The sequence below is a fragment of the Salmo salar genome, chromosome ssa21 (genome assembly GCF_905237065.1).
Source record: "Salmo salar chromosome ssa21, Ssal_v3.1, whole genome shotgun sequence".
Classification (NCBI taxonomy): domain Eukaryota; kingdom Metazoa; phylum Chordata; class Actinopteri; order Salmoniformes; family Salmonidae; genus Salmo; species Salmo salar.
Window position 1 is genome coordinate 38,187,291 of NC_059462.1, and position 25,329 is coordinate 38,212,619.

Sequence of the window (25,329 nt, forward strand, 5' to 3'; positions counted from 1 at the left end):
CAACTTGTGTGATGGTTAGCATTAAATTAAATTATGCAAATGTTCCATTTCCATTCCCCAGCAAACCATTGTCCCAAAGTTTGATATAAAAGTTAGACAGTAGCTAGGTTTCAATCCAATTGGCAAAATATTTTCATGCAAATATTCTACAATCTGCACAAAGAAAATATGCGCATTTTCCAACCAAAGGTGTGCTTCCACCAAATGGACTTGTTGTGGATAAAAATCAGTGCGTGATGACATAGTGCACACACCCAAAAAATTATGTACCAAATAAAAATCTAAAGTTCAATGTGTTTCCATCACTTTTTCAACTCTACCGATAGTTTTTTCACAAAACTGTTGCGTTAAATAGCAAATGTGCCTACTCTGGCTCTGGTCTTGGCACTTGCGCACTAGCCAACAGCTAGCAGATACAGTGCGGGTAGGCCGTGTGGGTTAGCTAGTCTACAAAATGAGATTATTATGGATGAGAGCGAGAATATTTTTATTTGTCAAATAGCAGTCAACCATCGCTCATCATGTCACCAGAATAAGACCCTCAATAGTTATTGGAAAGCAGCATCAAGCTCATCACCGTGTACTTTCACCACCCTGTGAAGTTCATCATAACTTATTTTATCTGTAGCCTAATAAACAGCATGGTTTCCCAAGTAGTGGAAGGACCACACACCATATTGTTGCGTGACTTCAAATTTACTTCGTTTACACCGCCATTTCCCGCATAATTAATTTTACTAACACAAAAAGATCCCACCATGTCGAACGAACAAATTATCTGTCAGCATTTATAAAATTACACCGAAACTTCCTGTTTCCATCACAGGTTTTCTTTATATATACAATATGACTTTACTTGCATAAAAACTGCGAATGGAAACGTGGTTAGTGGGCACCAAACTGTGTCAGTTTTAGTCTGACAAGCAAACTTTGTAATTTTTGTTTGTAAGAAATCTCATCTCTCGAATAGCTCAGTTCATTGATTTGATTATCCTATTGTCCATGTTCCACCTTTGTCCTTGATCACATTATTCAACTCAATTCAATTAAATCACAATGTGACTGCTCACCCCAGTGAAACACCTGCCACTAATTTTAGACTCCATATCATTTACAAGGCTTTTAGACCTCCAAAAAGAGCATGGCATTAGCTAATTAGTATGGGGGACTTAAGTAAAGCAGTGTGTTGCTAATAAGGTTGTGAGAGATCAGCCCTTTAAACTTGTGTACTTAATCCATTGTGATCAGTGACTGGGGGCGCGTCCCATGGCACCTTATTCCCTTTATAGTGCACTACTTTTGACCAGGGCCCATAGGGTAGTGCACTATAAAGGGAATGGGGTGACATTTGGAACTCAAGCCTGGCTGGATTGCTGTTGAGCGGACAAAGCCTCTTAGGCCTGTATTGGGATGCAGATCCATGCTCCCCTCAGGGAGAGAGAGAGGCCTGTAAGTAAAGCCTGCTGGTTTGATGTGAGATCAAGTCCATCAATAGTGCAGCTCACCCTCACATCCCCACTAACCTTGAGTGGCAGGGCCCGGCGAGAGGGAAGGACATTTCACACCTGTTGAAAAACCATTCATTTGTTCCTATCGATTTTCTCAACTGAACAGAGAAATTACAGGGGGAGGCAGACCACAGAGGAGAAACTGGATGGTCAATGAAAATCGCCATTTTCAGATAGTTTAGATAAATAATTGATATAGCAAAGAATTCCCATTGACCACAGCTTTGAAGTTTTGATGAGATCACTGTTGTGGGGTTGCTGATCCAGGACAGGCATCTGATGACTTGAGGAAGCTAAAGTCATAATCACCACGGTTGTGCCAGAATGAAAGTGCCTATTTATGAAAGTATTAAAGACATGAAAGTATCATTTCTCTTTGAATTACTGTATAAAACGATGACAGCATAGTGTCCAGCGGAGTAAACAAAAAATTGAAGGGTGTCGGTAGCTTCTGATCAAAGCCCCAATTAAGAGGATGCTGACAGGGCTGGCTGGTTAACCTTTGGCGTGGGCTGCGGTGGCATTTCCTTGGCCGTCGTCCTGGCTCTTTATGCATAGCTCCGCATTTACTGAACACAGCAGGCGGGGAAGGGTCCAACAGAGATCTATATCTCTGTTGGACCCACAAGGCAGGTTCGATCTCTTTAAGGTTGGAGATCTCTCTGATATCTCTTCTAAACAAAGAGTCATGCAGACATAGGGACCATGAAAGAAACACTGGGGTTTTGGAACACAAGCAGTATATCTAAGACCCACAAGTCAGGTTTCATCTCTGTAAGGTTGGAGATATCTCTGAGGGTTGATTCACACTAATGTGCCAAGTGCCAGGCCGAGCTGAGCCATGATGCACTATCCTGGTTAGGCATTCAACATAGTTGCTGGAACCGTGCTGGAAAGGACAATGTAGGAAGGATGTATCGGAGCCAGGATGTGAAAAGGGTATTATATTTCTCCTAAACACCGGCCAAGAGAGAAACACTAAAGTTTTAATCTCACAGATCAGACTGTATCACCACCTTGTCCAACATTTTATGTGTCTCATAGTTACTAATTCACTGATCATGGAATAGGGAATGTGATCAATCTTTTGTGCAAATATCTCAGGGTTACATTCTGTATAGATGTAGGATCTTCATTTGATCAGTATTTTGTTGATGAGAATTTCCCTGCACAGCAGGAAATGTAAACTTGTAGTGTATTCAAGGTTTAAAAAGGCTTTTAAAGTTTGTAATTTCCACTTTAAAATGTCATACTTAATTTGCCCTAACGTAAAATGTATCAACTCCTACAAAAAAATGTCCATTAATTATAATCCACATAATAATTCACATTTACGGTTGCTGTATTATTTTCCTGGTGGAGAAAACTGGCTCAAATTAAGATACTACATCTGTAGATACCTTGTCAGTAATAAAACCCTTTGATAAGTAAGGACTCGCTAACCATTCATTGATCATGGACGATGCACTGTAATCTGTTAAGAAATATGATCCAGCCTTAAAGACCTCATTCATCAGAAAGTGAATCCTTCCATCCACAGAATGCTGAGTCAGTCTCTATTGGGCAGTGGTCCATTTTTAATACGGATGTAATGTAGTTGATGTGGAGCTACTTTATTGGCCTGATGGACAGTTATGTGGTTTGGTGATGGGGACGGTAGAGTGAAAAGAATAGTAGTTCCATAGAAAAATAATCATATTTTTGTCTCTGTAGAAATAGAATCATATTACTATGGGTGGGTTTTTGCTGCTGTGTTGTATTCAGTACTATAGCACACTCTAAGTACAGTTTCATTTCAGATGCATGTAATGTAGAATATAACACAGATATATATATAAATATATATATATGCAGTATATTTAGAAGATAGAGAGATAGTATACAGTATATGTATATAAGACAGTATAAGAGAGTATGAGAGAGTTGTGCCACTCAACCTCGGTAGGTGTTTCACCTACAGGGTTCCCCGTCCGACGAGGAAGGGACCAGTCCGCCCGCCGTCACGCCCGTACTACCCCCGGTCCTACCCCAAGCCTCTGCAGCGCAGCTCCAATCAAGAACCAGGAGATATAGGGTGAGTTCAGATCCCAGGCCATAGATATAAAACAACTGTTCTATATCTATGTCCCAGGTGAGAAGAACAGGACTAGACAGGCTGTAGGGCTGAAATCAGATCAATCCTCATCCCATCCGTGCTCCTGACTGAAATCTCTAGGGGAGAGGGGTGAGAGATGGGCTGAGAAAGACCTTAAAGACATTTGTTGTTGGGTCCCCATCCATTCAAAAGTGACACAAAAAGCAACTGTAGTCTTTACACTGATTTATTTTGTTTCTACATAACGTTGATGCTCTTAAATATATGCTGAGTGTAAAAAACATTATGAACACCTGCTCTTTCCATGACATAGACTGACCAGCTAAATCCAGGTGAAAGCTATGATCCCTTATTGATGTAAATTGTTAAATCCACTTCAATCCATGTAGATAACGGGGAGGAGGGAGGTTAAAAGAGACAGGTTAAAGAGGGTGAATGGGCAAGACACAAGATTTATGTGCCTTTGAACGGGGTATGTTAGTAGGGGACAGGCGGACCAGTTCGTGTCAAGAACTGCAACGTTGCTGGGTTTTTGACGCTCAACAATTTCCCGTCTGTATCAAGAATGGACCATCACCAAAAAGACATCCAGCCAACTTGACACAACCATGGGAAGCATTGGAGTCAACATGGGCCAGCATCCTGTGGAATGCTTTCGACACCTTGTAGAGTCCATGCCCCGATGAATTAAGGTTGTTCTAAGGGCAAAAGGGTGGGGGTGGGTACAACTCATCAGCTAACGTCACTTCTCATGAATTTTTAAGCATTTATGTAATAAAAAAAGCACAAAGCACATCAAGGCTTTATTATTCATGTTAAATGACTGATATTATCTCATAGAACAAAATGTATTAGATCTCCTAAGCCTGTGTTAACCTCAAACCATATTTTTGGCGTTTATACCAAAACTCTATTCTTTCACCACTATTTTTCCCATAGGAATGGCTGAACGAACCAGAGGTAACTCATTTCCGTTTTTTAGGAATACAAGCTGGTGAGCTCTATTACCCACATTGATATAAGAGACAGATTGGACACAGTTCAATGACATGGGAACCCAAGAGATCCAGCTCTGAATCTACTGAATATTAAAGCACTCATTTGTTTATTTTTATTTATTTCACCGTTATTTAACCAGGTAAGCTAGTTGGGAACAAGTTCTAATTTGCAACTGCGACCTGGCCAAGATAAAGCATAGCAATTCGACACATACAACAACAAAGAGTTACACATGGAATAAACAACATATACAGTCAATAAAACAGTAGAACAAAAGAAAACAAAAAGTCTATATACAGTGAGTGCAAATGAGGTAAGTTAAGGCAATAAATAGGCCATGGTGGCAAAGTAATTACAATATAGCAATTAAACACTGGAATGGTAGATGTGCAGAAGATGAATGTGCAAGTAGAGATAATGGGGTGCAAAGGACCAAGATAAATAAATAAATACAGTATGGGGATGAGGTAGGTAGATAGATGGGCTGTTTACAGATGGGCTATGTACATGTGCAGTGATCTGTGAGCTGCTCTGACAGCTGGTGCTTAAAGCTAGTGAGGGAGATATGAGTCTCCAGCTTCAGAGATCTTTGCAGTTCGTTCCAGTCAGGCGTCAGTACGAGAAAGGGAAGGATATGACACAGTCTGCTATACTGGAAGGGAAGGATAATGACACAGTCTACTATACTGGAAGGGAAGGATATGACTGTATTGGAAGGGAAGGATATGACACAGTCTACTATACTGGAAGGTAAGGATAATGACACAGTCTACTATACTGGAAGGGAAGGATAATTACACAGTCTACTATACTGGAAGGGAAGGATATGACACAGTCTACTATACTGGAAGGGAAGGATATGACAGCAATAAAGTATATCCCAAAAGGTACCCTACCCCTATCTATTGAACCACTTTTGACCAGGGCCCCTAGGGAATAGGGTGCCATTTCAGAAACAGACGGTGTCTAATGGGACAAATTTGTTGGTAAGAAGAACACTGTCTACTTTACTGGAGTTCTACTCTCATGTGATATTCCCTCCTCAAAGACACATTGTAAATAGGAGGACTCATCAAGAAAGAAAGACATTCCTACAATACACAGGAGGCTGCTGAGTGGATGACAGTTCATAATAATGACTGGAATGGCGTGACTGGAATGGTATCAAACACATGAAAACCAGTGATTACTCTGAGCCGTACTATGTACAGGTGCAGTGATCTGTGAGCTGCTCTGACAGCTGGTGCTAAAAGCAAGTGAGGGAGATATGAGGCTCCAGCTTCAGAGATTTTTGCAGTTCGTTCCAGTTATTGGCAGCAGAGAACTGGAAGGAAAGACGACCAAAGGAGGAATTGGCTTTGGGGGTGACCAGTGAGATATACCTGCTGGAGCGCGTGCTATGAGTGGGTGCTGCTATGGTAAACAGTGAGCTGAGATAAGGCGGGGCTTTACCTAACAGAGACTTGTAGATAACCTGTAGCCAGTGGGTTTGTCGACGAGTATGAAGCGAGGGCCAACCAACGAGAGCGTACAGGTCGCAATGGTGGGTAGTGTATGGGGCTTTGGTGACAAAACGGATGGCACTGTGATAGACTGCATCCAGTTTGTTGAGTAGAGTGTTGGAGGCTATTTTATAGATGACATCACCGAAGTCGAGGATCGGTAGGATGGTCAGTTTTACGAGGGTATGTTTGGCAGCATGAGTGAAGGATGCTTTGTTGCGATATAGGAAGCCAATTCTAGATTTAATTTTGGATCTGAGATGCTTAATGTGAGTCTGGAAGGAGAGTTTACAATCTAACCAGACACCCAGGTATTTGTAGTTGTCCACGTATTCTAAGTCAGAGCCGTCCAGAGTAGTGATGCAGGACGGGCGAGCAGGTGCGGGCAGTGATCGATTGAATAGCATGCATTTAGTTTTACTTGTGTTTAAGAGCAGTTGGAGGCCACGGAAGGAGAGTTGTAATGGCATTGAAGCTCGTCTGGAAGTTAGTTATCACAGTGTCCAAAGAGGGGCCAGAAGTATACAGAATGGTGCCGTCTGCGTAGAGGTGGATCAGAGAATCACCAACAGCAAGAGCAACATCATTGATGTTCACAGAGAAGAGAGTCGGCCCGAGAATTGAACCCTGTGGCACAACCATAGACACTGACAGAGGTCCGGACAACAGGCCCTCCGATTTGACACACTGAACTCTATCAGAGAAGTAGTTGGTAAACCAGGCGAGGCAATCATTTGAGAAACCAAGGCTGTCGAGTCTGCCAATAAGAATGTCGTGATTGACAGAGTCGAAAGCCTTGGCCAGGTCGATGAATACGGCTGCACAGTAATGTCTCTTATCGATGGCGGTTATGATATCATTTAGGACCTTGAGCGTGGCTGAGGTGCACCCATGACCAGCTCTGATACCAGATTGCATAGCAGAGAAGGTACAGTGGGATTCGAAATGGTCGGTAATCTGTTTGTTAACTTGGCTTTCGAAGACCTTAGAAAGACAGGGTAGGATAGATATAGGTCTGTAGAAGTTTGGGTCTAGAGTATCACCCCCTTTGAAGAGGGGGATGACCGCAGCAGCTTTCCAACCTTTTGAATCTCAGACGATATGAAAGAGAGGTTGAACAGGCTAGTAATAGGGGTTGGGTCTAGATTGTCTTGCCCGGCTGATTTGTATGGGTCCAGATTTTGCAGCTCTTTCAGAACATCAGCTATCTGGATTTGGGTGAAGGAGAAATGGTGGGGGCTTTGGCGGGTTGCTGTGGAGGGTGCCGGGCAGTTGACCAGGGTAGGGGTAGCCAGGTGGAAAGCATGGCCAGCCGTAGAGAAATGCTTATTGAAATTCTCAATTATAGTGGATTTATCAGTGGTAACAGTATTTCCTAGCCTCAGAGCAGTGGGCAGCTGGGAGGAGGTGCTCTTATTCTCCATGGACTTTACAGTGTCCCAGAACTTTTTTGAGTCAGTACTACAAGATGCAAATTTCTGTTTGAAAAAGCTAGCCTTAGCTTTTCTAACTGCCTGTGTATATTTGTTCCTAACTTCCCTGAAAAGTTGCATATCACGGGGGCTTTTCGATGCTAATGCAGAACACCACAGGATGTTTTTGTGCTGGTCAAGGGCAGACAGGTCTGGAGTGAACCAAGGACTATATCTATTCCTAGTTAAAAAAAATGGAGTGGGGTATTCTTATTTAAGATGGTGAGGAAAGCACTTTTAAAGAATAGCCAGGCATCGTCTACTGACGGGATGAGGTCAATGTCATTCCAGGATACCCCGGCCAGGTCGATTAGAAAGGCCAGCTCGCAGAAGTGTTTTAGGGAGCATTTGACAGTGATGAGGGGTGGTCGTTTGGTTGCAGACCCATTACGGATGCAGTCAATGAGGCAGTGATCGCTGAGATCTTGATTTGAAACAGCAGAGGTGTATTTGGAGGGCGAGTTAGTTAGGATGACATCTATGAGGGTGCCCGTGTTTACGGATTTGGGGTTGTACCTGGTAGGTTCATTAATAATTTGTGTGCGATTGAGGGCATCAAGCTTAGCTTGTAGGATGGCCGGGGTGTTAAGCATGTCCCAGTTTAGGTCACCTAGTAGCACGAGCTCAGAAGATAGATGGGTGCAATCAATTCACATATGGTATCGAGGGCACAGCTTGGGGCAGAGGGAGGTCTATAGCAAGCGACAACAGTGAGAGACTTGTTTCTGGAAAGGTGAATTTTTAGAAGTAGAAGCTCGAATTGTTTGGGTACAGACTTGGATTGTAATACAGAATTCTGCAGGCTTTCTTTGCAGTAGATTGCAACACCGCCCCCTTTGGCAGTTCTATCTTGGCGGAAAATGTTATAGTTAGCGATGGAGATGTCAGGGTTTTTGGTGGTTTTCCTAAGCCAGGATTCAGACATGGCTAAGACATCCGGGTTGGCAGAGTGTGCTAAAGCAGTGAGTAAAACAAACTTAGGGAGTAGGCTTCTAATGTTAACATGCATGAAATCAAGGCTTTTACGGTTACTGAAGTCAACAAACGAGAGCACCTGGGGAGTGGGAGTGTAGCTAGGCACTGCAGGACTTGGATTAACCTCCACATCACCAGAGGAACAGAGGAGAAGTAGGATAAGGGTACGGCTAAAGGCTAAAGACAAAAGTAAGGTAGGATGTGAGTACATTGGAGGTAAACCTAGGCATTGAGTAATGATGAGAGAGATATAGTCTCTGGAGACGTTTAAACCAGGTGATGTCATCGCATATGCAGGAGGTGGAACAACATGGTTGGTTAAGGCATATTGAGTAGGGCTAGAGGCTCTACAGTGAAATTTGACAGTAATCACTAACCAGGACAGTAATGGATGAGGCATATTGATATTAGAGAGAAGCATGCGTAGGAAAGTGAACATATGGGTCCAGTGAGTGGTTGGGCTGACTGGGGACACGGTGATTCAGACAGTTAGCAGGCCGATGCTAACAACCTAACAGTTAGTAGGCCGGGGCTAAACAAGCTTGCAGTTAGCAGACCGGGGCTGGCAAGCTAGCAGTTAGCAGACTGGGTTAGCAAGCAAGCAGTTGGCAGACCGGGGCTAGCAGTTAGCAGACCGGGGCAGGCAAGCTAGCAGTTAGCAGACCGGGGCAAGCAAGCTAGCAGTTAACAGACCGGAGCTAGCAAGTTAGCCTTTGGGGGACATCGTGATGGGGGTAAGTCTGTTTTTGCCTCTTCGTGCGGTGACGTTGATAGACCAGTCGTGGAATTAGTAGTGTTCCAAGTACCTCTAGGTAGCTAGTAGGCCGCGGTTAGCCGAATGGGCCTTCAGCGGACGTCGCGCCTAAGGGGCCTGTTGGAATCCTCGGGCATATTTTGTCGGTATTCCAGTCGTAGAGGATCGGCGGGGTTCCGTGCCCCATACCGGCAGTAGAAGGGGTCCAGATATTGTAGCCCAGGAGTGGGCTTCGGTGGTAGCACAGGAGCTCTGGCCGGGCTAGCTTCAGGCTAATTGGTGCTTGCTCCGGGATGGAAACGCTAGCCAGGAGTAGTCACCCGAGATTGTGGTTAGCTAGTTGCGAAGATCCAAATGAAAATGTTCAGAGCTTGCGGTAGGAATCCGGGGATATGGGGGGGGGGGAAAAATAATAATAGGTCCATTATGCTCTGGTTTGAGTCACGTTGTTCGAACTGGCGAGAGCTTTCCGAGCTACAGGTTAGCTGATGACCCGCTAGCAATGGCTTGCTGACTGATAGCTGGTAGGTAGTTAGCTGGCTAGCTTCAGTTGAGGGATTCCAGATCCGAAGTAAATAGAAATACTTTAGAAAAAAAAATAACAGATCCACGCCACATTAGGTGAGGCGGGTTGCAGGAGGATATTTATAAGTTGAGGTTTTGGAAAATATTTTCAAAAGATATGTGCAAGGGACACGACAGGACAAAGACAAAGACGTCTGACTGCTACGCCATCTTGGATTCGGACCATCTTGGATTCGGACTCATCAGAATCATAACAGAAGTGACTGCAGTGGAAGTTTCTAAATAAAATGCAATTATTTACTAATGACACTTTTGGACAAAATGGCAAGGTTAAGGTTAAATTCTGAGGGTTTTATAACTCTCAGTTATCTCAACTGCCCAGTCTAATGACATTGCAACAGCTTTTTAAACACTGATCAGGCTCATAAGAGTAGTGTCTAACTGCAGTAAAAGTTCTGCAACAAAATGCAGTGCCTTTCAAGATCACGATCACAAATATTACAGGAAAACCAATTTACAAAGTAATGAACCAATATATCACCCTTTGCACAGCAGAAAATTATAGAATGAAGGACAGAACACATGCTCTTACACACGCGTGTGCACACACATACACACAAAAAAGAACTTCACCGCCCACACTACACATCCTACACTAATTAGTTACTGTGCTCTTCAGCACTGACACCTATGAAAGGAAACCTATGAAAAGCATCTAAAATGAGTTGCTCAAATTGATTTTGCTATCCAATTTGCCTGAAGAAAAAAGCATTGTTTTAATTTGAAAAGCTGATTAAGAGAAGCAAACAAGTAGGCCAGAGATAACTAGAGCGTTGAACTAGTTTGAGCTAGTTCCCCGCATAACTTACTTTAAATGAGTTAACTGAGTGAGGTAAATGAAAGCTAAAAAAGGTTGCCTTGTGTCTTTATCTGACTTTGGATACCCCTTATACACCCCATCTCCCATCTCCACCTCTCCTCTCCTCTCCCATCCCTTCATGTCCCATCTCCTATCTCTACCTCTCCTCTCCCATCCCTTCATCTCCCATCTCCACCTCTCCCATCCCTTCATCTCCCATCTCCAACTCTCCTCTCCCATTCCTTCATCTCTCATCCCTTCATCTCCCATCTCCCATCTTTCATCTCTACCTCTCCTCTCCAATCCAACTCCCATCTCCACCTCTCCTCTCCCATCCCTTCATCTCCCATCTCCAACTCTCCTCTCCCATCTGCTCATCTCCCATCTCCACCTCTCCTCTCCCATCTGCTCATCTCCCATCTCCACCTCTCCTCTCCCATCTGTTCATCTCCCATCTCCACCTCTCCTCTCCCATTCCTTCATCTCCCATCCCTTCATCTCCCATCTTTCATCTCTACCTCACCTCTCCCATCCAACTCTCATCTCCACCTCTCCTCTCCCATCCAACTCCCATCTCCACCTCTGCTCTCCCATTCTTTCATCTCCCATCTCCATCTCTCCTCTCTCATTTTCATCTCCACCTCTCCTCTCTCATCCCTTCCTCTCTCATCCCTTCATCTCCCATCTCCACCACCTCTCCTCTCCTCTCCCATTTCTTCAAATCCCATCTCCACTCCACTCCACCTCTCCTCTTCCATCCCACCTACACTCCACTCCACCTCTCCTCTCCCATCCCTTCATCTCCCATCTCCAATCCACTTCTCCTCTCCCATTCCTTCATCTCCAATCCACCTCTCCTCTACCATTCCTTCATCTCCCATTTCCACTCCACCTCTCCTCTTCCATCTCTTCATCTCCCATCTACACTCCACCTCTCCTTCGTCCCCTCTCCCCAAACTACATCCTAATCTACACCCCAGGGACTTCTTGCTCATCTCCCTGATCCCATAGAATAGCCTCAGAGTACAACCACTACAGTCTCTAATGCAGCTTCGACAGTCAGTTCACTCTTATGTGAACCTGAATGGGCTCACAAATCACCATATAGTTTGATCCACAAACACACTAACACACCCCTCGGCATGGAAAAACATGGTCTTGGTGTTTTTCTTTTTTTTGTGAGTTACTGTCGAACTTACAGACCGTGGCATGATTAATCCACTTCACCGTACAGTAAATCTCACACAAAAGGTTGCATTCAAAGCACTCTAGCACTGTTTCAGTAAATACATAGATGGACGCGTGCACTGGCCTGCAATGTATTATTGAGATGCAGGAAGTACAGTATACAGTGTATACTTCCTGTTAATTTTAAATATACTTTAATTTCAGATGTATCAAATGTATAACAGTGCATCCAGTCAAGAAATTGCATTCAATGTGTTTTTCTTGTCATGATTACAGAGAAATATGTAATTATTCCGGGTGATCATGTCGAATAAATGAATCTTACGGTCTTTGTAAGAGACACTGTGACAGCACATGAACATGTACCGTAGGGAAGTAACAACTTATACAAAGGAAATAAATAATAGCTACAGTTGAATTCAACCATCCATATCTAATGTATCCCTCGATGAGTAGTGTGCAATTTCTTATTTTGTTTCATCTTCTATCTATGCCATGAAGAAGCAAATGTTTGTTATATGATGGTCAATATAGAGTGCAGTAAAGGCTTGTCGGTGTTTTAACTTCATCACCTCCCCCATAGATTTGGCAGTCGCACCAGATCAAGCAAATTCAGCGAGATCTATCCGTACATTTACATGTTCAAGAAAACTGGAGGCATTTTACTGTACATCTAGTGCTGAAAATATATGTTCACGGTCTCTTACAAATTACGGTATTTTAATGCTGGTAAAAATATTCCAAAGGAAAGGGGATAGAGAAAGTTACAGGTATGTGGAAAGATCAGATGCAGGAAAATATGTAAATTAGATAGATAGATAGATAGATAGATAGATAGATAGATAGATAGATAGATAGATAGATAGATAGATAGATAGATAGATAGATAGATAGATAGATAGATAGATAGATAGATAGATAGATAGATAGATAGATAGATAGATAGATAGATAGATAGATAGATAGATAGATAGATAGATAGATAGATAGATATCATAGTTTGAGGAGTCTGGTGTTGTCTGAAAAACAGAGGAAGCTCTGAATATGACAGGTTTCATGAAAGTCTGTATCATGAAATTGCATGTTACTAGTTACAAGCTGAGGATGCTTGAGTTTGACAGCTCATATTTACTAAAGGTTCTATAAAACCATTATCCCAGAGCTGCAGTTTTATAACGATTCCATAGACCTTTAAATGCCTTCATGAAAATGTTGCTGCCAGTCTGTGTATATAAAGTGTTTTTTTTATTATTTATGACAATAAATTACATATATGATAAGGCATTTCTTTGGGGGCCAAGTTATGTCTAGTGATGTTTGATATTGGAGCTCTGAGGCATGCATCAAAATCTCTAAGCAATATACTTAAAAGCAGTGTGCTGATGCCTGTATCACTTTATAAGAAGCATGTGATCAATGACGTCAGAAGTTTAGTTTCATCGAACAACCACCTGATTGGTTTGGAATTGGTTTGGTAGAAGACAAAAAGGCTATGTTGCGCACGCGATGCGGGGTATGGGATGTTATCTATAATAATTTGGCAGCTCTAAATTCTTTTGACCAGCAGGTGCCACTAATGTACACTGTGTTAATCAATGCCTCGATTAGCCTCTATGGGCTAGGTGGGACGCTAGCGTCCCCCCCGTGGTGCACTCCATCAACAGCAGGTGCATTTCAAGAGCGGCAAATTTGAATCCAAATAAATGTCAAAATTCAAATTTTTCAAACATACAACTATTTTACACCCTTTGAAAGATAAACATCTCCTTAATCTAACCACGTTTTACGATTTCAAAAAGGTTTTACGGCGAAAGCATAAATTTAGAGTATGTTAGGACAGTACATTTACAAGAGTTGTGTGTAATGTTTTGTCAATTCAAAGACAGGGTCACCAAAACCATAAAACCAGCTAAAATGATGCACTAACCTTTTACAATCTCCATCAGATGACACTCCTAGGACATTATGTTAGACAATGCATGCATTTTTAGTTCTATCAAGTTCATATTTATATCCAAAAACAGCGTTTTACTATGGCATTGATGTTGAGGAAATCGTTTCCCTCCAATAACCGGCAGTCAAGTCAACACCACAAATTAAATAATTAAAATTAGAAAACATTGGTAATATATTATATTGTCATTTAAAGAATTATAGATTTACATCTCTTGAACCCAATCAACTTGCCAGATTTAAAAATAACCTTACTGGGAAATCACACTTTGCAATAATCTGAGAACTGCGCCCAGAAAAATACGCGTTGCGATACAGACTAGACGTCATGTTGGGGAGATCTAAAATCGAAAATACTATGTAAATAATCCATTACCTTTGATTCTCTTCATCAGATGTCACTTCCAGGTATCACAGGTCCATAACGAATGTAGTTTTGTTCAAAAAAGCTCATCATTTATGTCCAAAAATCTCTGTCTTGTTAGCACATGATCTAAGCCAGCCGGACTTCTCGTCATGAACGAGGGGAAAAAATATATTTACGTTCGTTCAAACATGTCAAACGTTGTATAGCATAAATCATTAGGGCCTTTTTTAACCAGAACATGAATAATATTCAAGGTGGACGAATGCATACTCTTTTATAACGTATTGGAACGAGGGTACCCAACATGAACTCGCGCGCCAGGTGTCTAATGGGCCATCATCGTTCCATGGCTCTTGTTCGGTCAGATCTCCCTCCAGAAGACTCAAAACACTTTGTAAAGGCTGGTGACATCTAGTGGAAGCAATAGGAAGTGCCAAAATATTCCTCAGCCCCTGTGTTTTTCAATGGGATAGGTTTAAAGGTAATACAACACATCAGGTATCCACTTCCTGTCAGAAAATGTCTCAGGGTTTTGCCTGCCAAATGAGTTCTGTTATACTCACAGACACCATTCAAACAGTTTTAGAAAATTTAGGGTGTTTTCTATCCATATGTAATAAGTATATGCATATTCTAGTTACTGGGTAGGAGTGGTAACCAGATTAAATCGGGTATGTTTTTTTATCCAGCCGTGTCAATACTGCCCCCTAGCCCTAACAGGAACCTGTTTTCAAGACTATTGGAAAACCACAATGCTTCATAGAGCTTTGTTTCACCATCACTAATTATACCCTAACACAGGGTTAAGAATCTCCTGGTTTACAAGTCACATCAAGCCTGCAAGTCACATGCTGGCTTACAAAGTGACGTGCAACTCCTATTGGAATCAAGCCAGAGTTAAGATATGCAACAAATGGCATTGTTAATCACCTGCATTCAGACTGACTGCCAGAGTAAGGCAACTTGAATACTGAAACTATGTCAGTCATCTAAACTGGAACAACCATCTCAGTAATGGGTGCAATACATCCAATAGATTAGTTTAGAAAACTGTATGTTTATTTTTGTGTAGCATAAAATGAATCAACCAAATAATGCACACGCAAAATCACAGACATGCTCGGAAATATTAGATATGGTTCTATGTAGAACCCTTCTTGTCTTCCAGAGTCATTCTTGCCTTCCAAAGAATAATCAAATAACCCTTTCTTCCAAAAACAGTTCTTAAGACGTTAACGTTCTAGGTAGAACCCTTTGCCTTACAAAGAACCTGTTTATAACCCTTTTTTTCTGAGTATGTACAGTTGAAGTCGGAAGTTTACGTACACCTTAGCCAAATACATTTAAACTCAGTTTTTCACAATTCCTGACATTTAATCAGAGTAAAAATTCCCTGTCTTAGGTCTTTATTTTAAGAATGTGAAATGTCAGAATAATAGTAGAGAGAAATATTTATTCCAGCTTTTATTTCTTTAATCACATTCCCAGTGGGTCAGAAGTTTACATACACTCAGTTAGTATTTGGTAGCATTGCCTTAAATTGTTTAATCTAGGGTAGGGGGCAGTATTTTGACGTCCGGATGAAAAGTGTGCCCGTAGTAATCTGCCTGCTACCCAGACCCAGAAGGTAGGATATGCATATTATTAGTAGATTTGGATAGAAAACACACTAAACGTTCTAAAACTGTTTGAATGATGTCTGTGAGTATAACAGAACCCATATGGCAGGCAAAACCCTGAGAAAAATCCAACCAGGAAGTTGAAAATCTGAGGCTTGTAGTTTTTTTTATTAATTCTCTATTCAAACTACAGTGACTTAGGGGTCATTTTGCAGTTCCTAAGGCTTCCACTAGATGTCAACAGTCTTTAGAACGTTGTTACAAGCTTCTACTGTGACCTGGAAGGGAATGAGATACATTTGTATCAGGTGTCTGGCTGAATGCCATTAGATCATTCATGCGCGTGGCCGTCAGCGCAAGGTGCTTTCTTTTTCCTTTCTGAAGAAAAAGGATTTGTCCGGTTGGAATATAATCGAAGATGTATGATGAAAACATCCTAAAGATTGATGCTATACATCGTTTGACATGTTTCTACAAAGTGTAGTATAACTTTTTGGACTTTTCGTCTCAACAAAATGCGCGAGCATGGCGCATCTGGATAACTCGTCTGAACACACAAAAAAAACGGAGGTATTTGGATATTAATATGGACATTATCAAAACAAAATGAACATTTATTGTGGAACTGGGATTCCTGGGAGTGCATTCCGACGTGCATACTTATAACACTATTTCTGACTTTTCTTGACTCCAACATGGCGGCTTTCTATAATGGTGGTGTTGTTTTCTGAGCGCCGTACTCAGATTATTGCAAAGTGTGCTTTCTCCATTAATCTTTTTTGAAATCTGACACAGCAGTTGCATTAAGGAGAGGTGTATCTATAATTCTTTCAATAACTGTTCTATATTTTATCAACGTTTATGATGAGTATTTCTGTAAATTGATTTTCTCATTCACCGGAAGTTTTGGGAGGCAAAACATTTCTGAACATTACACGTCAATGTAAAATAGGGTTTTTGGATATAAATATGAACTTTATCGAGCAAAACATACATGTATTGTGTAACATGAAGTCCTATGAGTGCCATATGATGAAGATCATCAAAGGTTAGTGATTCATTTTAGCTGTATTTCTGTTTTTTTGTGATGCCTCTCCTTGCTTGGAAAATGGCTGTGCGGTTTTTCTTGTTTGCGTGCTGTCCTAACATAATCTAATATTATGCTTTTGCCGTAAAGCCTTTTTGAAATCGGACACTGTGAATAGATTAAGGAGAATTTTATCTTTAAAATGGTGTATAATAGTTCTATGTTTGAGAAATTTAAATTATGAGATTTTTGTTGTTTTGAATTTGGCGCTCTGCTATTTCACTGGCTGTTGAATAGTGTGTCCCGCAGGTGGGACGCTAGCTACCCCAGAGAGGTTTTAACTTGGGTCAAATGTTTTCGGGTAGCCTTCCACAAGCTTCCCACAATAAGTTGGGTAAATTTTGACCCATTCCTCCTGACAGAGCTGGTGTAATTATAGGAATTGAGGTCAGGACTTTGTGATGGCCACTCCAATACCTTGACCTTGTTAAGCCATTTTGCCACAACTTTGGAAGTATGCTTGGGGTCATTGTCCATTTCGAAGACCCATTTGCGACCAAGCTTTAACTTTCTGACTGATGTCTTGAGATGTTGACTCAATATATCCACATAACTTTCCTTCCTCATAATGCCATCTACTTTGTGAAGTGCACCAGTCCCTCCTGCAGCAAAGCACCCCCACAACATGCTGCCACCCCAGTGCTTCACGGTTGGGATGGTGTTCCTCGGCTTGCAAGCCTCCTCCTTTTTCCTCCAAACATAACGATGGTCATTATGGCCAAACAGTTCTATTTTTGTTTCATCAGACCAGAGGACATTTCTCCAAAAAGTACGATCTTTGTCCCCATGTGCAGTTGCAAACCGTAGTCTTGCTTTTTTATGCCGGTTTTGGAGCAGTGGCTTCTTCCTTGCTGAGCGTCCTTTCAGGTTATGTCGATATAGGACTCGTTTTACTGTGGATATAGATACTTTTGTACCTGTTTCCTCCAGCATCTTCACAAGGGCCTTTGCTGTTGTTCTGGGATTGATTTGCACTTTTCGCACCAACATATGTCCATCTCTAGGAGACAGAATGCTTCTTCATCCTGAGCGGTATGACGGCTGCGTGGTCCCATGGTGTTTATACTTGCATACTTTTGTTTGTACAGATGAACGTGGTACCTTCAGGCGTTTGGAAATTGCTCTCAACGATGAACCAGACTTGTGGAGGTCTACAACTGTTTTTCTGAGGTCTTGGCTGATTTCTTTTGATTTTCTCATGATGTCAAGCAAAGAGGCACTGAGTTTGAAGGTGGGCCTTGAAATACATCCACAGGTGCACCTCCAATTGACTCAAATGATGTCAATTAGCCTATCAGAAGCTTCTAAAGCCATGACATCATTTTCTGGAATTTTCCAAGCTGTTCAAAGGCACAGTCAACTTAGTGTATGTAAACTTCTGACCCACTGGAATTGTGATACAGTGAATTATTATTTAAATAATCTGTCTGTAAACAATTGTTGAAAAATGACTTGTGTCATCCACAAAGTAGATGTCCTAACCAACTTGCCAAAACTATAGTTTGTTAACAAGACATTTGTGGAGGGGTTGAAAAACGAGTTTTAATGACTGCAACCTAAGTGTATGTAAACTTCCGACTTCAACTGTATCACTAACAGTGAGGTTTCACAGTAAAAGTCATGCAGTTTCAGTCGAAAAGACTGCCATTTCACCCTCAGGCACAAACTTGTTTGTTTGTTCTTGTTTACCATTGAGCACAGTACAATTAGGGAGCGTTTCCATGGATAAGAGCCCTTGGCTCTGAGGCCAAACAGTGTTACTGAAGGCATAGACAGGGGATCATTAGTGTGTGGGACAGTCTCAGTTTGGCAATTACCTATGTACAAAGTTTAAACACCCTGGCTACTGAGAGGGCTCAGGCTTCTCCTCTGTCTCTCATCACCCTATTGACTCCCACACTCTCTCTCTCACTCACACACACACACACACACACACACACACACACACACACACACACACACACACACACACACACACACACACACACACACTCCGCCAGCCAGGCGGCGGCACCGCTCCAAATGTATGAGTCAACATCTCTCTGGCTTTGTCTCAAATGGCTCCCCACTCCCTTTATAGTGCACTATTTTTGACCGGGGCCCATAGGCCTCTGGTCAAAAGTAGTACACTATATAGGAAATAGGGTGACATTTAGTACACACCCTCTGTTAAGTTGGGGCAGAGAAAAGGCCATTGAGGCTGCAGGGACTTTTAACATTGCTAAAAGGATACCCTTTGCAGTGGTTGAATGTGAAAATGAAAGATAGTGGTTTTGTCGTTCTCTAGAGCCAGTGAATTGCTTTCAATGTAGCTTACAACATGATGGCATACATTCTATACTACAAAAGGCATGTAGTACACTCTTAGGAAAAATAAGTGCTATCTAGAACCTTAAAGGGTTCTTTGGCGGTCCCCATAGGATAACGCTTTGAATAATCATTTTTGGTTGCTGGTTGAACCCTTTTGGTTCCAGGTAGAATCCTTTCTACAGAGGGTTCTGCCTGGAACCAAAAGGGTTCTCCAAAAAGGGTTTTCCTATGGGGACAGCCAAATAACTCTTTTGGAACCCTTTTTTTTAAGAGTGTATAAACTATAATCGAAATGTGGTCAGTGGGTAAACTAAAGGTTTCTGCTTATGCAGACATGGCATGACAACTACTGTTGGAGTTCATTCTGTTTCAATTGGGTTGAGTTCTCCCACGGAGTATATTCTTTACGTGAGCTTAATATTTACCTTTTGCTACAGACAGACGTTTTTCTCTTTTATTTTACCTTGGACTTACTTTAAGTCCCATGGAGATACAGTGAATTTTTTCCAATAGGAGACCGGCCATGACATTAGGTACCAGTTGGATCTCAGTCGGTAGAGAGGGACAAATGGAAGCATACCCAGGTTGATGTGGCTTGATTGAGATGTTCCAATTCAATCACTCTGTTTCCAGCATGGCCCCCAAGGTTGAGTAGGCTAAGCACTGTTGCTTAGGAACACTGCTAGATCATATCATAGTTGTCAGTTTACAAGTGGAGTTTCAGTGGATTTGTAAAGAGTAACCCTACACTCTTAGAAAAAATGTGTTATCTGGAACCTAAAAGGGTTATTCGGCTGTCTCCATAGCAGAACCCTTTGGTTTCAGATATAACCTTTTTTGATTCAATGTAGAACCCTTTCCACATGGGGTTCTACCTGTGGTGGCTAATTTCCGCATTACCAAATGAGGAGTTACAAACACACCAGTCCGAGTTAAACTACATCTTTAATACTTAATTAAGATACTTTTGCAAAAGTTCTTGACCCCCAATAATGCATTCTCTCGAATGAATCATTTAATGAGGTGCTTACAGAATGGCTACAGGGATCTTTTATAGCAACGATACAGCCCCTTCAACGTACATTGACAAACCACAGATACTTAGTAACAGTTCACAAAGGTTAAGTTTTGTATGACAGATATCAATAAAACACATCAGACAGTAACTGCTATGTCAACAGGATTAATGGTATAGCCCAGTATCTGGTCTCCTTAGAACCGTCCCTCCCTGGTACGGTATTGAACAGAACTATTTCATCCAATGGCATATATCAATTGTCAACTCTAGATACTCCCATCTCAAGCAAACCCCGTCTTGACCCTACTCCTGGACAGGCTCACTGGGGGGAGTGATCCTCTAGGCCATATATTATCCCAGGATAAGTGTGAGATCTAAGAGAGGACATACAAGGGTCCATTTACTGCCATAATCCTCCCCACAATAAAGAAAAGGAGGGAGTGACTTGCTCACAGACATTGTGGAGACAAGTCATTGGTTCCCCATTAATCACGCCATCCTTTCACATGGTTTAAGCATAGGTAAAGAGACATTCCCATGACGACAAGTCTGACCTCTCCCCTCTCTGGGGCCCAAGTGTCTGAGCCCCAGCTAAGGTAGACGTGCAACTGAAAAGACACCAGAGTCCAATGGACACTTTCTAATGACAAGTACCTCAAATAAGCATATTATACTAATAAAACATCTTAATTATCTGTTACCCAACTAATTCTGATTCGTCCACGACATACCTTAAACCCAAAAGGTTTCTACGTGGAACCAAAAAAGGTTATCCTATGGGGACAGCCAAAGAACTCTTTTGGAACCTTTTTTTCTAATAGTGTACAGACATCCTACTGTGAACATGGGTTGATCTTTTAAATGTTCAGTCAAATAAACCTTGTATTTTTTCAAGGCTTATAACTTGATATTAACAGTAATCTTGCCACCATGTTGTTACAATAGTTATATGATTGGTATTCAAATGCAATTCAAATCTTTCCCCCCTCCCTCTGTCTCTCTTTCTCCCCCCTCTCTCTCTCTCCATTTTCTCCCTCCCCCTCTTTCCCTCCAGCCTTCGCCTTGTGAGTGGTGTCGCTGCGAACCAAATAACGAGGTGCACTGTGTGGTCTCTGACTGTGCCGTCCCAGAGTGTGTCAACCCAGTCTACGAGCCAGAACAGTGCTGTCCCATCTGTAAAAACGGTAAGGGCACTTACTGTCATGTGTTTCTGACACGCACGCACGTACGTTTTACTGAAATAATTGATGTATATCAACCTTACGATTGCATTGCTAGTTGTTGTGTACATGTACCCTGGTAAGCCAGACTGACGCTGTGCTCACCATTGTTTCTCAAAACAGAATGATGAACATAGCTATTTGTCTGGTTAACCAGGCTGGTGTGTTTCTATATTTCTTGCTGATCTTGTGTTTTTATAGTGAGCACACTGGAGAGTTACATTTCTAAAGTAGTCATTACACATTCATTACACAAATAAACTTGAAACGTAACTGTTTGAACCTCAACCCACACACACACACAAACACACTACAGAATAATTACACTTTTATCACGTTGAAACCAACCAAACGATTATCTCTTTCTCTATGTCAATATTTTCATGATTCGAGTCTTCAGTCTCTTTAATCGAGGACGTGCATCTTTTATGTTTTACTGTATATTCAATTGTTACTTTGGGGGGTTGCCCGAGCGCTAATGAAGACACTACCAACTGCTTTAATTAAATACAACACACTAAGCAGAATTAACACATCAAATGTGTATGAGTCTCAGGCCCCTGTATTACTGTAAGACTAGGCCCTCAAAACAAGGCTTAATGAAATATGTATGATATTTAGTGATGTTACGTTTGATACAGGAGCTCCAAGGCATGTGTCGAAATCGCTAAGCAGTGTACTTCGAAGCAGTATGTCTATCACTTTTTCAGAAACACATGATCAATGACGTCTGAAGCTTTGTTTTGTCAAACAACCACCTGATTGGTTTGGTATTGGTTTGGTAGGAAACAAAAAGGCTACATTGCAAACGCGATATGGGGTGTGGGACGTCGTCTATAATAATTTGGCAGCTCTAAATTATTTTGACCAGCAGGGGCCACCAATGTACGCTGTGTTGATCAAAGCTTGAAGTAATGAACCTATTTTCGATGCAATTGGCTATTAAACATCAATGCTTCAGGAAGCTCAGTTTTCCCATCACTAATGGTTTTGTGTTAAATAATAAAACATTTTATTTAGAACATATTCACTGAAGATCTCACATGGTGAAGACCATATGACCGAAAATGGATGAATACAACAACATTGTCTCTGTCACTAACAAATACAGTCATGGGTGGTATCTCTACTAAGTCCTGTGTTAATTTAATATGGTTCATGTGTATATATTGGTCCACAGACTCAACATTTTCAGTGTTTAATATATACATTTTTTTACACTGAATAATTTGCCGTGTAGCTTAGATTGTCCCATTGATTACAGGGCATCCGGATAGGGCATTTTGTTACCTGAGCCAAAAAAACAATATGAGGGTATAGTCTTGCTGGTCAGACGTCATGATGATGATTTTGCCGTTGTATAGGCTAACTCTCTCAAAGGAAAATGCAAAAGGGACTAAACTGACAGTTGATTAAACTAGCTCCACGTAAACAATGAAGAACAAACTAATGAAAGGCTTCTCACATGCAAGAGACAGGAAAGAACATTTCAGTGCATCCTTAAGGAAAAGGAATTCCACACAAGAGCTTCCACTTGGGATATGGGCTCATAGCAGTATATATAAAGAATAAATAAATGTCCCAATTTAGACTTCAATCAAATTCCTATGTTCACTAAAATGACTGTATCTTCGTTTGTAGCGCAGTTTGTCCTATATAGGCTAATCTCTCTGACAGAGGGTACTGGAGCTGTAAGGTGTACAAGGAAGATGCTTGTACACACAGACATACACTCCCGCAGGCGCGAGTGCGCGCACAAATTGGGCCTGCAGCTGGAGGAAGCACTAATCCACACAGACAGGATACAGTGACACCCTCGTGGTGGTGGCATTTCAGGGAGCCTCCCTGCCATCTCTAGCCCCATAGGGAACCAAAGTCAGCTCTGGCAAGATTCATCTCTGTTGTAGAGAGAGTGTGTGTGTGTGTGTGTGTGTGTGTGTGTGTGTGTGTGTGTGTGTGTGTGTGTGTGTGTGTGTGTGTGTGTTTGTGTGTGCACGCGTGTGTGCGTTTGATTTTGTGTGTGCACCCACAAGCGTGCATGCATTGTGTGTGTGCAGGAGGAGTGTTTACTGTAATGCTCATTCCTAGTGTATGTCTGTGGGAGGATAGAGGATAGAGGATAGATCCACTCTTGTAGCCTGTTCCAATCTGCAGGAGATATGCTTTTTCACTTTACCTGCTCTTGAGATGATGGGCAGAGCTTCATGCCTGGAAGCATTGAGCAGATAGTATGCATCCCAAATGACACCCTATTCCCTGGTGGACTATTTCTGACGACACTGTAAACATTTCCTGTGAAATTTACAGTAACTTACTGAAAGCAATTGGCCAGTAAGTTACTGTAATTTATTTTACAGTACAGCTAATGTAATCCATTTTATGTTAATCCATTTTATAGTACCAAATTTACAGTATATTATTAGAATTACCCATGCAGCGACATTTTATCCCAGCGTCGTTTGCAAGTTTTCATTTACACATTTACACTTTTGGTCATTTAGCTGGAGCTCTTGTCATTAGGGACTTACAGTCAGTGCATTCAACCAAGGTTGATAAAAAATACATGTCACAGTCATAGCAAATAAAACGTTTCTGTAACCGATACATTGCTCTTCAAAATAATTGTAATTACAACAAGATATCTTATGATATACACTACCGTTCAAAAGTTTGGGGTCACTTAGAAACGTCCTTGTTTTTGAAAGGAAAGATATTTTTTTTGTCCCTTAAAATAACATCAAATTGATCAGAAATACAGTGTAGACATTGTTAATGTTGTGTATGACTATTGTAGCTGGAAACGACATAGGTCCATTATCAGCAACCATCACTCCTGTGTTCCAATGGCACGTTGTGTTAGCTAATCCAGGTTCATCATTTTAAAAGGCTAATTTATCATTAGAAAAACCTTTTGCAATTATGTTAGCACAGCTGAAAACTGTTGCACTGATTAAAGAAGCAATAAAAAACTGGCCTTCTTTAGACTAGTTGAGTATCTGGAGCATCAGCATTTGTGGGTTTGATTACAGGCTCAAAATGGCCAGAAACAAAGAACTTTCTTCTGAAACTCGTCAGTTTATTCTTGTTCTGAGGAATGAAGGCTATTCCATGTGAGAAATTGCTAAGAAACTGAAGATCTCGTACAAATCATCAAATCAGATTTTATTTGTCACATACACATGGTTAGCAGATGTTAATGCGAGTGTAGCGAAATGCTTGTGCTTCTAGTTCTGACAGTGCAGTAATATCCAACGAGAAATCTAACCTAACAATTTCACAATTACCTTATACACACAAGTGTAAAGGAATGAATAAGAATATGTACATACATTTTTTATATATATATATATATATGAATGTGTGATGGTAGGTATAGAACGGCATAGGCAAGATGCAGTGGATGGTATAGAGTACAGTGTATACATATGAGATGAGTAATGTAGGGTATGTAAACATAAAAGTGGCATTGTTTAAAGTGCTTAGTGATACATTACATCAAGATGGCAAGGTGCAGTAGATAGTATAGAGTACAGTATATACATATGAGATGAGTAATGTAGGGTATGTAAACATTATATGAAGTGGCATTGTTTAAAGTGGCTAGTGCTACATTTATTAATACATTTTTTTCATTATTAAAGTGGCTGGAGTTGAGTCAGTATGTTGGCAGCAGCCTCTCAATGTTAATGGTGGCTGTTTAACAGTCTGATGGCCTTGAGATAGAAGCTGTTTTTCAGTCTCTCGGTCCCTGCTTTGATGCACCTGTACTTACCACGCCTTCTGGATGATAGCGGGGTGAACAGGCAGTGGCTCGGGTGGTTGTTGTCCTTGATGATCTTATTGGCCTTCCTGTGACATCGGGTGGTGTAGGTGTCCTG

At 41.4% G+C, this 25,329-nt stretch overlaps 1 protein-coding gene across 1 annotated transcript in view; it reads left to right on the forward strand.

Annotated features, from left to right (window-relative positions):
• Positions 1–25,329, forward strand: part of LOC106582293 (von Willebrand factor C domain containing 2 like) — a 45,021-nt gene that overhangs the window by 12,964 nt on the left and 6,728 nt on the right. Inside the window, exon 3 of the mRNA XM_014165228.2 lies at positions 21,286–21,415. Within this exon, the coding sequence (XP_014020703.2) occupies positions 21,286–21,415 (130 nt within the window). The remainder of the gene's footprint in view (positions 1–21,285; positions 21,416–25,329) is intronic.